The sequence below is a fragment of the Pyrus communis genome, chromosome 16, assembly GCF_963583255.1.
Source record: "Pyrus communis chromosome 16, drPyrComm1.1, whole genome shotgun sequence".
Taxonomy (NCBI): Eukaryota; Viridiplantae; Streptophyta; class Magnoliopsida; order Rosales; family Rosaceae; genus Pyrus; species Pyrus communis.
In genome coordinates, this window is record NC_084818.1 from 17,780,639 (window position 1) to 17,793,556 (window position 12,918).

General features: G+C 38.6%; 2 protein-coding genes across 2 annotated transcripts; both read left to right on the forward strand.

Annotated features, from left to right (window-relative positions):
- Positions 1-4,869: 4,869 nt before the first annotated feature.
- LOC137720910 (uncharacterized) lies at positions 4,870-7,419 on the forward strand. Its single transcript, XM_068460030.1, has 7 exons — positions 4,870-4,985; positions 5,235-5,393; positions 5,510-5,839; positions 5,954-6,000; positions 6,261-6,323; positions 6,878-7,010; positions 7,198-7,419. Exons 2-7 carry the CDS (start codon positions 5,267-5,269, stop codon positions 7,212-7,214), a joined length of 717 nt encoding a protein of 238 aa, XP_068316131.1. The 5' UTR covers positions 4,870-4,985; positions 5,235-5,266; the 3' UTR covers positions 7,215-7,419.
- Positions 7,420-10,706: 3,287 nt separating this feature from the next.
- Positions 10,707-12,332, forward strand: LOC137719517 (cytochrome P450 71AU50-like). Its single transcript, XM_068458562.1, has 2 exons — positions 10,707-11,582; positions 11,709-12,332. Exons 1-2 carry the CDS (start codon positions 10,707-10,709, stop codon positions 12,330-12,332), a joined length of 1,500 nt encoding a protein of 499 aa, XP_068314663.1.
- Positions 12,333-12,918: the final 586 nt, after the last annotated feature.

Consider the following 12,918-nt stretch of genomic DNA (forward strand, 5'->3'; position numbering starts at 1 on the left):
GCAACCTCAAGGTTCTAGGACTGTCCTCGAGTATACCACTGTGGTCCACCGCCCTGATATGGCGCATACGGCATATAGCGTCCCTGATACTATGGATAGCTACCCTGATAATATGGATCAGTTGGATACTAGTATGCTCCCCTGGAATACACCCTGATAGTGGTAAGCACCACCATAACCTGTTGGAGTATAGCCACTAGGCCCTTGAATCTGCTGAAGAGGTACAGTTGGTGGTAATGCAGGGGGTTGAGGTTTCTGCTGATTCTGGGGACATTGGTTAGCCCTATGCCCCATATGACCACAAGTGAAACATCTACCACTACCACTTTGTCTACACTCCCTAAAATGACGATTATTACACCTACGACAAAGTGGAGCACTAGAACTGTTAGGATTTCTCTGCCTTTGGAATCAGGAACCACTTGTGAACCTACTGCCCTTCCGTGGCATAGTAGAATTCGAACCACCACTAGATGAACCAGAACTATTGTCACTTCGCTTAAAATTCTGTGTTTTACGATAACCGTAGGATGACTGCCATTTATCCTTATTAGTATTATTTTTCTGAGCATTACCTTTTTCTTCCTCTTCATCACTATCATCCGGAGCATTCTTGGAGTCTTTAACCCGAAGTAATACCTTGAAAAACTCTTGATATGTGGAATAAGGAGTCGAAGTCCCCATAGAACACAACTTTTTACGAGTACCTTTCTTAAAACGTCGGAGCATCTCAGTAGGATTTGCAACAATCTCTAGACAATATTGGGACAAATCAGTGAACTTTCGATGATACTCAATGGCTGACATTTTCCCTTACTTCAGTTCTGAGAATTCATCCCTCTTATGATCAAAATACTTCGAAGGTATAAATCTTTTCTGAAATAGATGCTTGAAAACCTCCCAATTTGTGGCATCTTCAACTGACAGTTGAAAGGATTCCTGTTTCCACCATGATGCAGCCTCCAAACACAAGAACCAAGTGGCTGTCTCGACCCATCTGTCTTCTGAAAGATTTCCCTGTCACTGCATCACCCGAAAGGTTTTCTCAACATGGTCAAGCCAATGCTCAACTCCCTTGGACCACTCATTACTAAAGAAATCATTTAGTTTCAAGTTATATACAGTCTTTAAGGGGGTCATCTGGGGAGGACGGAGTGAAGACTGAATAGCACTAGCAATAGCTTCACCATGTTGTCCAATATCTGGAAATCCAGACTCAGAAGAAGTAAATGTGGCTCTCTACGAGGCGACATGGTTCTGACATAAGAGATCGAAACGATTAAGACTTAAGCAAAAATACAAGACTACCTAACCTTGCTCTGATACCAAACTAACACACCCCGACCAAAGTCTAGACATGCTGGCTGTCACATGAGAGTGACGTAGCCAAGTGCGCAACAGAAGTGATATTAACAAAAGAAATGTGAATAACCAAAAACCAAAACTAAACTTATTTAACTAGAGATACTATGTAAGTGTGTGAAAGTGATCAAATATAAGATACACGCATATCAAAGAATAGGTAAAATGAAAGTGTAGTCGAACTAACTAAGTACTAATTATACAAATGGGGAGAAGATCACTACTTTTATTTATGGAAACGTCAGAACGGTCATGTAGTCCTCATGAGCCACCAAAGACGAGCAGCTACCTAGAACCTGGAAGGGCGCAAAACAGAAGGTTGAGTGGGCAAAAACAAAGCTTTAGAAAAATACATTTATCTTTATGAACACAATAACCACTCTTCGTAAAACCCGTATAATTTCCAGGAAATAGTAATATCCATGTATATAAAAACAATGTTCAAGAACAGTGAAAATAGAATTATGCCATGTCATAATGTTCAGCACTAAAATATGTAAGCTAGGTGAAAAGTTGATATAACGGAGTCACCTAATGTGACATGTACGACTGGACCTATAGCACATCAACATATGTCTGCACATGAGTCGAAGTCACCTAATGTGACCTGTATGACAGGCTAGGTGTAAATAAGTATGCTCAAGTGCTATGATCACATGAAAGCTGTGCGATAGATCATGGGTCACCTACGAGTCAAAACCACCTATTGTGGTCTGTACAACAGACTAGCACCGAAACTTGGATCCTAGGTGAGCGTGTGGTGTGGGAAGTGAACAATCACATGAAAGCTGTGCCTTGGCCTCGGGCGGGAGCACTAACACTTGGGTGTAGCATAATAAGCTCTAAATGCATAAATGCATAGCAACATGCAATGCAACAAGACCAATCACATGCTAACTCACCTAAAGCTTACCTAAGACTCCGCAGCATCAAATAGTATAATTCACAATTCATACTAATGCAACAATATAGTAATAAGCGGTATAGACAAGGCATACAAGACATAAATTCATTTTAAAATGTTTTTGGAAATCGTAAAGCATTTATATATATATATATATATATATATAGAAAAAAAATGCCCACTCACTGATAAGTAATAGGACCGTAGCCCCCTAGCCTCGTTTGTCCATGCTCGTCCTCGGGGTACGTCTCGCTTATATGCGATACAACTATTTTAACGTTAATTTGATAGCACATAAACAAAGCCTAGGATTAATTCGTCATATGTTGCTCAAATGGGGTGTTTGAATATACCAACGTCAACAGTACGAACACACACATATTTTTAGAAAAAAATTTGAACATCGGGCATGCCTTCACGCGTTGGCCAAGGCATGGCCACATGCTGGCATTTGCCGTCCGTGTGACTGACGCTGTTAGAAATATTCTGTCAGTTTGATGGAAGATTCCGTTAAATGTAACTAACGGTACCTGATGCCATTAGAACATTCTGTTAAAGTTAATAGAATATTCCTCTTCTTCTCTGGTCACTCCGCCGGTCTCTTCCATCCGCTATCGGTTGCACTCGTCGGTTTCTGGGAAATTTTCTAGAGCTGATAACTTTGTCATTTCTCAACCAAAATCCATGAAATTTATATGGATTTGAAGGTCTTGAAGAGTAGAACACATTCTTACCTAATAGAAGTTCAAAATCCAATGAAAAACGGTCGAAAATTCCCTCGATACTTCCGGCCAACTCTGCAACCTTCCAAACTCGTCTATACCAACGTCCACTTCACTCCAAAACTACTTCAAAGAGTTAGGAAAGTTGGGTGAATGCCTTTCCAAGCCTTAAAATCTTGAAACCACACTGGGATTACGTCGGAGCAAAATTGAACCTCGTCGAAGCTCCTGGTTTCTCACGTTCCTATCATTCGTTCGATGAGCTAAAGGTATGGCGAAGTTCGTGAGGTCGAGAGGAGAATGATGGTGGTTTCTAAAGACTCGATCCGTGAGAGTTTGATGATGATGGTGTATGTGGGTGTCACGACGCAGAGATAAGAAGGAAAGAAAAGGCTCGAGAATAGGGGAGAGAGTGTGTACGTGTGTGTGTGTGTGTGTGCGTCCTCCTGATTGGGTAGAAGAAGAAAATGTTAAGCCTTGATTGGGTTGCCCTAAGAGAGGAAGATAGATGACTAATTTTGATTGGTCCATATGGGATAATAGCCCAAATACCTAATTGGGTCCAAGGAAATAGGAATTATGGTGATTGGTTTCTTATTTTGGTCTATTTACACTCTATACGTTCGTAACTTCCTTGTTACGACTTCGATTCAGCCCTAACTTGCGTCAACGCACTCATGACGTCGAGTACAATCTAATTACGATAATGAGGAAATTAATTTAGAACTACATATTTACATCCACGTCGCTAAGCCAACAAGGGCAATATTGTCACTTTACACACTAGGGGAGAAAATATATATAATAATTTGGGATGGGTTGTCACAGGTGCTAGGACATAAAAGGCGACTTGTAAGCTAGAATCCAAGACAATTAATTTGCTAACTTATATCATAATTTAATTGATATTGCTACTATGTAATTTTAATTTAATGGCAGTTTACATAACCAGTAGTCTATAAAATGAGAAATTAATTATAAAACTATCCTATAGTGGAAGGTTGAATAATTTAGCGGAAAGAAAGATTTAAGAATGTGAGTAGGACGGCGAATACCAATAATGGTAGAAGAAATATAATTTGTGTATGAAACAATGATAAACCATGTCCAATTACACATGTAGTTGCAAGACAATAAGACAAATTAAGCAAATGATAACCCCATACAAAATTCTAACGGCTTGGGTTGACGGAAGTGGCGTGACGTCAAAGGCATGGATTGGAAAAAATAAATTTGTTTTGCACGCTGGGCCTGCTTCCGGCTCGTGGGCTCTTTATTTAGGCTTGTTTTCTTTTAGTTTTTATCTTTTTTTTTCATTCAAATTCATGCCCATTTCATTAAATAAGGTTATTATGTGATTTTTGATTAAATTAAAGTTAATCCAAACCCTTTTCATTAAAGCTCTTTTAAATAAAATTTTTTTTTAGAAGGATGATAGACCATATTTATGTTTTTCTATGTTTTTTTTTATTGTCATTGACATTTGTTTTTAGAAAAGTTTTTTTTTGTTTTACCAAACATTGTAAATCACAAGCATGACTGAAATTTTAATGCAAACTCATTGTTTGACTTAAACTCCCGTTTGGGCTGTTTGTATTTTTCTGGGGACGTGCTATCCACACACCCCAAATTACTTATCACACACCCCTTCTTAATTTCTGTCCGTTGATCTTCTTCAATTCATCCAATCCGACAACCGAAAAATAGAAGTGTGTGTAAGAAGTAAAATGGGATGTATGGATATCACACCCCTTTTTTTGTTGTAAAAAATAAAAAGAACAAAATTATCCTCAATTTGGTACAAACTACGTGTCGTATTGGACCTGGTCGAGACAAGACGTGAACCAGTTTCAAAATTTCACAATTCGCCCAAACGAATCTGTGTACCACCAGTCTCTCAAAATTCAAACTCACTCGCAACCGGTCCCGCCCATCCCAGCGCTGCAACTGCAACTGTACAAGCTCCGACCAACCCAATCGCCGACGTAGGGTCACCGGTTAGTATATCTCTTGCCTTGCCTCGTTCAAAACCCTAACTGTGCTTACTTTCATCATCTCCTCATTCATCTAAATTGCACATTTCTGCGACTTTTCTTTCTTTTTTACTTGTAATAATCTTTTGTTTTCTGCATCTTTCAACTCACATTCTTCCAATTTATTCTTGTTCTTATTCGCGTTACGAATTTTATAGTTGATTTGATTTGTGGGGGGTTTTTTCCCCTTCTCTGTGTTGTTGGATATAATAGCAAGCAAAATTTACCACTTCATCATCATATATATGGCAAGGAAAAGAGGTAGGAAACCTGTAAAGCAAGTTGCCTTGTCACCCAAACCAGATTTAAACGTTGCCGATGATAAGGAGCCCCGGATTGAGAAGCAAGAAGCTCAATTCACAGACCCAGATGGTATAATTTTCGTTTTATATTCTCAAATTTAATTTAATTTAGGATTGTACTTTGTAGTAAAGCTCTGGTGATTACCTACTGCGGTGTGCTCCTATTGTTCATTTCTTTTTTCGCAGTTGAGCGGCAAATATCTGCCATTAGGGCCATCCGTGATGTGGAGATTGAACATCTGCTGACTGAATTGCGTTTGCTCCGCTCCTATTTCACCAAACAGCTGCAAACCCCTTTATTGCAATTTTTTAAAGACAACTATCAAAACCTGTCGATTGTATCAAATGGAGAAAATGGACAGATGGAAGTCCAATGGCTTGATAAAGACAGAAATGTGTCCATGAATGATGGAATAGATTTACATAAGACTCTTTTTCGCCGGTTGTCCATGGCTTATTCTGGCTGCTCAGCTGCAATCCCGCCCTTAGGTGGCTTTGAGTTTTCTAGTAAAGCAGGTATTAGCAAATTCTAATCTTTGGACATGAGCACTAGAATCAGAGGATTAAGTTTTGTACCCTCAGTGTTCTTGCTTTGCTTATTTCTCACCTGATAGAGTTGATCTGTGACAGAGAGAACAAGCATTCTGGGAGCTGATAATCTTCAGATCAGAGACTTTGTATGTTCTCTTATTATTTATGTCCACCTAAAAGTCACAGAATTGTTTTTGCATCTGTTCTGATATGCTTATGTTGCATTCACACGCTATAAGTTATGGTAGAAGTTCACTTTCGTATGGCATGTTTAAATAGGCACACACACCGTAAGCCCACTCACGCTCGGACATGCATGCATGGAAACACATATATGAAGACATCCATGCATTCAGACATATATATATATATATACGTATTTACCTTTCTAAAATTTCTGTTGTAGGTTTCTGAGGAGCCATTTGATTCTCTGATGTTTGGGAAGCAAGATACTCTCCAAACTCCTGGGGTTTGTGCCTAATTGATTGATTTTTCATATTTGGTTTATATTGAGCCGCACTTTTTCTGATCGTAGTTATGTTGATAGCTTTTAGTTTGATTCCATATTCTTCCATACCTCAGAACAAGTAGAAGGCCTAAACAGCTTATGAAGTATATGAGTTCCAAAGTATACATGTGTCCATCTTCAGGACCTAAAAGAAGTGTTAAACTGATTATCCGTTTTGCTAACGAACTACAAGGGAAACTTGTTGCCTTCGGTGAATTTACGTGGATAAGGGAGATTATGTTGTAAGCTTATCTTCCGTGCTGAAGAGCTTTGGACTTAAACAGTAACGACAGATTAGGGAACTTGATTTGTAAAGGGGAAAACTGGAGAAGAGTATTATATGACGTTCTGGTGATTTTGGTACTGTCAAGAATACAATGAACTATTACTTTATTAGTACAGAAATTGAGCTTTGACAAGAATAGGCCGCAGTTAGTACTTCGGTTTTTTTTTTTTTTTTTTTTTTTTCCAATACAGTCGTTGAGTGGCCTTGAAAACTCGGGTTTATGCTGCAGGTTAGTAGCCAAAGGCTGTCTATTGGGATGACACCCAAAACGGTAAGGTTCCCAAAGCCTGGGGAGATGCTTTTATCTGTCCATGGCTCACCTCTCGGTGTTTACAAGGAAGACAACATGGAAGCCATACATGGTATGAATTCCTTTCCGTGAATATTATTTGGGCCTTTGAATTTCAGATTTACCTTCTCTTGTGGTACATTGTAGCACATGTAATCATTTAGATGGATTAATAGTATGTATGGGAGAGAATAGTCTGTCCCTTAAACTTAAATCGTCCTCTCTTCTGGTTTCATTCTCATTTCTGGACTGATTGGCAGAGTCGGAAGAGGGATGAATGACTTCAAATTGCTCGAGTAGTGAATCATGGTTCAAGACTCCGCATTACTGCCAAACCAAGGTTCTTTAATTTACCTTGTAGCATTGTGCTAAGAAGCACTACTCTAGGACCTAAAATTGCTCGTGTGGTACTGATTCTTGTGAGACTTGATTTATGTGAAACATATTTTAGCATTTTCCGCTTATATAATTTCTCTGTTTTTCTTCATTTGATTTAGTGATTTCAAATTTTAGTCATTCAAATGCAACCAGACCTTTCAAATTTTCGTAATGCCAACGCAATGGGGTTATGAACTTGTTGACTCTAAAAATTTCTTAACCTACGTGACACGCAGACCGAGTAATTAATTAGCTAACTACATCCTTCGATCAAATACGGGGCATGCCAACTCTTCGATCAAGGAGTAAATGAATGTTAATGTGGCATTGGGCCTGCTACTAACTTCTTGATTTCGGAACTGCGGTCGAGGAAGGAACACGTCTCAACCTTCGAGTTATAGAGCCTGAAGAAAAGGATGCTAGTTCTGCGAAGTTCAATACCAAATTCAGCTTTCAATGTGTCGAATGTAGTAATCCAGTAACATCTTACCTCCCCAAGAAGGCTAATGAGATGATCTCTTCCAACAAGGACTCAAAAATCCTTGTTGATCGAGACTTGGATAAATAACCAGTTGATTTTGAATCAGTGTTGTTTATCCAAACCAAAAGTGCTTCTCAGTCAGCTGATTGTACGGTTCCAGTATTGTTTATCTAAATTGAAGATGTTGCCAGTTGTCTCCACAGTACCGTTTATCCAAACTAAAGGTGTGTAGGCGGGGAAAAGGAAAATAATAATCTCAAGGTTTTTGAGAGGTTTGCACAGGGCAATTGTGTGTTGATATAGAGGGCCTTGAATGATGCACCTGCTTCTTATTTATAGTAGCAATTTCCTCAATAACTGAGTTAGAATTCCACTCGGATTAGAATTCCTCAACCCAAACTGATTAGGTCTTAACCAATCCTAATTCCTATAGGATTCTAAATCAAGTTCTTTGATCACTTATATTCAACCCTTGACTCTCGACATCTTTTCTGATTCAAAGCATCATTAGCTTCTAAAGAATCCTTATTGTACTAGGATTCGACCACTTCACTCTTATCCAAACGGAACCATCTTCTGATAGGATTTGGCCGAACTCTACTGGGCTAGGCCCAAGGTAGGAATATTCCTAATACTTTTTACTGGACTGGGAACAATCATGGGCTCGGCCCAAAGTATTATTTTGGGTCCAAATAAAACCTTAGAGCAATCGGTTCACCCTTTTCTCGTAGGAGTAGATTCATCATCGTCATTGGAAGAACGTGAAATTCTTTTTCCTTTCTGCAAGGACCAGGAGATTCGTCGAATTAATTTTCTCTTTTGTAGAAATGTGGGTTTAGTTCCTGTTTAGGGCCATGGCATGGGTAAGATTTTGATATTTCTTCAACATTTTTTTAGTCTCTGCCGTCCCTTAATCTACCGAGGGAGGAGGCGTTCTGTCTTGAGTGTGAGATTTGATAGTTTCTCTTTGAAAATTAAATAAAAACTAATGAAAATGGTTTGAAAACTTTGAGTTTTAATGATAAGGACAAAATAAAGGGTAAAGTGAATAGTATCATGATTGATTTTTTAGTGTAAAAGTGTGGTTTTTCATTAAAGTAAATAGTACCTGAAGCTTTTTGTTAAAGTTTCCTTGAATTAAAGCCACTTTATATTCTAGCTAATGTGGATGTAGCCAAGTTACCGACAATAGTATTCTCTCCTTATGCACCCAAAGCTCGATTCCGTCCATCTACTTTAGATTAGTTTAAATAGAATATCGCTCATTGGACAAATCAAATACGACCCAGCCTGCTTGCCGGCTGAATACACTATACTAGAATCATAAGAACGATCGACATCATATCTCAAGTTTGCCTTGATATTTACATCCATCCAAATATAACCAATAAACTCACTAAAGACAAGGAAACAAAGATGTGACCCTTTTTTATAAAATTATTTCCTCCTCGATATCCACTCCTTACTAATTTTAATTGACACCGGATTGAGACATGAACAAAAAAAAATTAAAATTAATCAGTTATATAAATTGAAACAAACACAAAATTAATCACGCATGGCTGGGCATTAGACTTTACTACGATCGTGTGTTTTTCAACAATTAGGGTTTTGAACCCTATACTCAGTTTACTCATCTGTGCCTGTCACTATATCGACCCTCACCACTAGGGGTGAGTTCAAAAAACCTAAGATAGAAAAAATTCAGACCAAACATCGAACCGAAACCGAAAAATCGAAAACTGAAAAAAAAAAAAAAAAAGAACGAACAAAAAAAGGAAAAACTGAATCAAACCAAACTTTATTGGTTTGGTTTCATTTTTGGAGGTTTGGAACTCGAACTGAATTGAATCCCTTTTAACACTTTATGAATGTATGTCTGTGATGTTTCTTTTGTGAAACTTTGTTGCCAAGATAGTTAGGATTTTAAAGAAGTTTATAACATTCCAGGTGTATTCAATTAAAAATTAATTTTAAAGAATTTGAAAAAGTTGAGGAATTAGAGGGGATTGAAAAGATTTCATAGTGTATTTTAAGCATTCACAAATCTCACATCTCCCCATAAATCAATTAAACTTCATAAAAATTCATAGATTTATAAATCCATTAAAGTCTCAAATTCTCAATTGAATACACCCCACTATGTCTAGGGCTTTTTCAAGAAGCATACTTGGTTCAATTAGGGAGGTTATTCCATAGGTTGTAGAGGAAAGTTTTGGAACTTGGAAAAGCTTCTCTATTTTTTTTTTGCTTTCGGAATAGATATGGTGATCAATTTTTATTTTTTTTTTTATTTTTTATTTTTTTGCAATTGAGCTTGTTGATAAAATAGGATTGTTTATATGATCTTGTACCTTCCCACTTTCCCCATTTTTTTTAATATTAGTTTACCAATGCAAGCCCTTTTTTCTAAATTTCATATTAAAAAAAAGAAAAGGTTTTATAAAATTAAATCCGAAACTAAACCGAACAAAACCAAACTAAAAAAAAAATTGAATTGAAAAAAACCGAAAGAAAACTGAACCTAACAGTACCGAAACAAAATTTTAGTTCGGTTGCGATTTTGGCAAAAAACTGAACTGAATGAAACCAAACCCATCACTACTCACCACCAGCCTAACCTCAATGGCTGTTTTTAGTTCCCTTTTTAGTGCCGGTTAAATAATCAAGGAACGCTTGGATCCCCACATAAGAGATTGAAATTGCCCCTACTCATGTCATAAACAGACAACGAAAAAGAAGAAAAATAATTTATATATATATATATATATATATATAAGAAAAAGCATGTCATTGATATTGTAACTAACCTAGTGGTGAGATCCCTATAAATATTTACAGTGCTTTTAAACCAGCACTTAAACTAGTCCACCATTTGAGAACAAAAACCTTAGCTCTGTATAGTTAGCCATGGATTGGGTTAGTGCAATAGTTGGGTTGCTAGCACTTGTTTATGTGCTGCAAGCATGGACCAAAAGCAACAACAAAAAGAAGGGACTGCCTCCCGGTCCCAGAGGGCTTCCGCTTTTCGGAAATCTGCACATGTTAGGGGAGTTCCCTCACCGGGATCTGTATCGACTAGCCCAAAAGCACGGCGACATCATGTACCTGCGCTTGGGGCTTGCTCCTGTCATTATTGCCTCATCCCCTCAGGCTGCTGAGCTGTTTCTCAAAACACATGACCTTAATTTTGCAAGTAGGCCACCACTTGAAGCTGCAAAGCATATCTCTTGGGGACAAAGGAATTTGTCCTTTGGCGAGTATGGCTCTTATTGGCGAACCATGCGTAAGATGTGCACCCTTGAATTGCTTAGCGCCCACAAGATTAACTCTTTCAAGTCCATGAGGAAAGAAGAGCTTGACATCTTGATTAACTTTATTCAAGAGGCTGCTCATGATCGTGTTACTGTCAATCTCAGTGCCAAGGTTTCGTCTCTCAGCGCAGACATTAGTTGCCTGATGGTGTTTGGGAAGAAGTACAAGGACAAAGAATTGGATGAGAAGGGTTTCAAGGCAGTGGTCCAAGAGGGCATGCATTTGGCTGCCACCCCTAACTTTGGTGATTACATCCCTTTTCTTGCTCCACTTGACCTCCAGGGGTTAACTAAGCGCATGAAGGTTGTTCACAAGGTGTTTGATGACTTTTTTGAGAAGATCATCGACGAGCATCTTCAGTCTACCAGCGAAGAAAGACCTAAGGACTTTGTTGATGTCATGTTGGGCTTCATGGGATCAGTAGAGTCTGAGTACCGAATTGAACGTTCCAATATCAAAGCTATAATGTTGGTAAGTAATATGATACTAATTCATATATATTGACATGCACGTTTATATTGCTCTATTGCGAATATGAATCACGATGGTTCCCTAAGAAACAAGTAATGGTGCTTATTTTGGACAACAATTTCGCAGGACATGCTCTCAGGTTCGATGGACACTACAGCAACATCGACTGAGTGGACACTCTCCGAACTCCTCAAGCATCCACAGGTAATGAAGAAAGTCCAGAAGGAGATAGAAAATGTTGTCGGCATGGAGAGAATGGTGGAAGAATCAGACTTGGAGAAGTTGCAGTACTTGGACATGGTAGTGAAGGAAACCATGAGGCTTCATCCAGTGGCACCATTGCTGCTTCCCCATGCAGCCATTGAGGACTGCAACGTTAATGGCTTCCACATACCTGGAAAATCCCGTATCATGATCAATATATGGGCAATTGGCAGGAACCCGAGTGTGTGGACTGATGCAGACAAGTTCATACCGGAAAGGTTTGATGGCAGCAATATAGATTTCCGCGGACGTGACTTCCAATTTATTCCGTTTGGCTCTGGTCGAAGGGGTTGCCCTGGAATGCAGTTAGGCATCACGATGGTACAGCTATTGGTGGCACAACTTGTGCATTGCTTTGATTGGGAACTTCCAAATAATATGTTGCCAACTGAGTTGGACATGACGGAGGAGTTCGGTCTAACGGTTCCAAGGGCTAATCATCTCTTAGCTCTTCCTACTTATCGCCTTCATCAACGTCAGCAATAATAATATATATGCGCAATTTCCAAATTAATAATTGTTGGCAGAACAAATATAAGCAAGTGTGGGAATTGTTGTACACTGATCAACCAGTTTCAAAGAGGCCCAAAACCTAAACTAACTCAAGATAGACCTTTGCTTGGACTACATATGTATATGTTGGAATATTTACCTAATGCCGAACTTTTTGGGAGAAATATTATAGAGTTAACATGGTCTCTTAGTCGCCACTTGGTACTACGGTCTAGTGATATTTTTCTTCACTGTATGTGAGAGATCTTATGTTTAATTTTTGAACCACATTATTGTTAGCCATTGTGGGCTAAGTGCAACCTTTTTCTTGCGGTCTCTTATCCACTTAATTATGGCTTGCTTGAAAATCCTAGTAGGGTTTGGAATATTAACTTAACATATCATGCGCCGCTAAAGTTTAATAAGAATGTGTAATATGGACAGATGAGGTTTCCTATTCTATTTGTACTTATGTTGACCCTAAAAATTACAAAGCCTACGTGGCGCGCAGGCCGAGTAATTAATAAGCTAACTACGTCCTTCGGTCGAATGCGGGGCGTGCCAACTCGTCGGCCGAGCT

Bases quoted from the DNA above. Each gene is read 5' to 3' on its own strand.
- LOC137720910 (XM_068460030.1), top strand. From the start codon at position 5,267: ATGGCAAGGAAAAGAGGTAGGAAACCTGTAAAGCAAGTTGCCTTGTCA. The intron at 5,394-5,509 runs GTATAATTTTCG...CTTTTTTCGCAG, and splicing joins TCAATTCACAGACCCAGATG to TTGAGCGGCAAATATCTGCC. The intron at 6,324-6,877 runs GTTTGTGCCTAA...TTTATGCTGCAG, and splicing joins ATACTCTCCAAACTCCTGGG to GTTAGTAGCCAAAGGCTGTC.
- LOC137719517 (XM_068458562.1), top strand. From the start codon at position 10,707: ATGGATTGGGTTAGTGCAATAGTTGGGTTGCTAGCACTTGTTTATGTG. The intron at 11,583-11,708 runs GTAAGTAATATG...ACAATTTCGCAG, and splicing joins ATATCAAAGCTATAATGTTG to GACATGCTCTCAGGTTCGAT.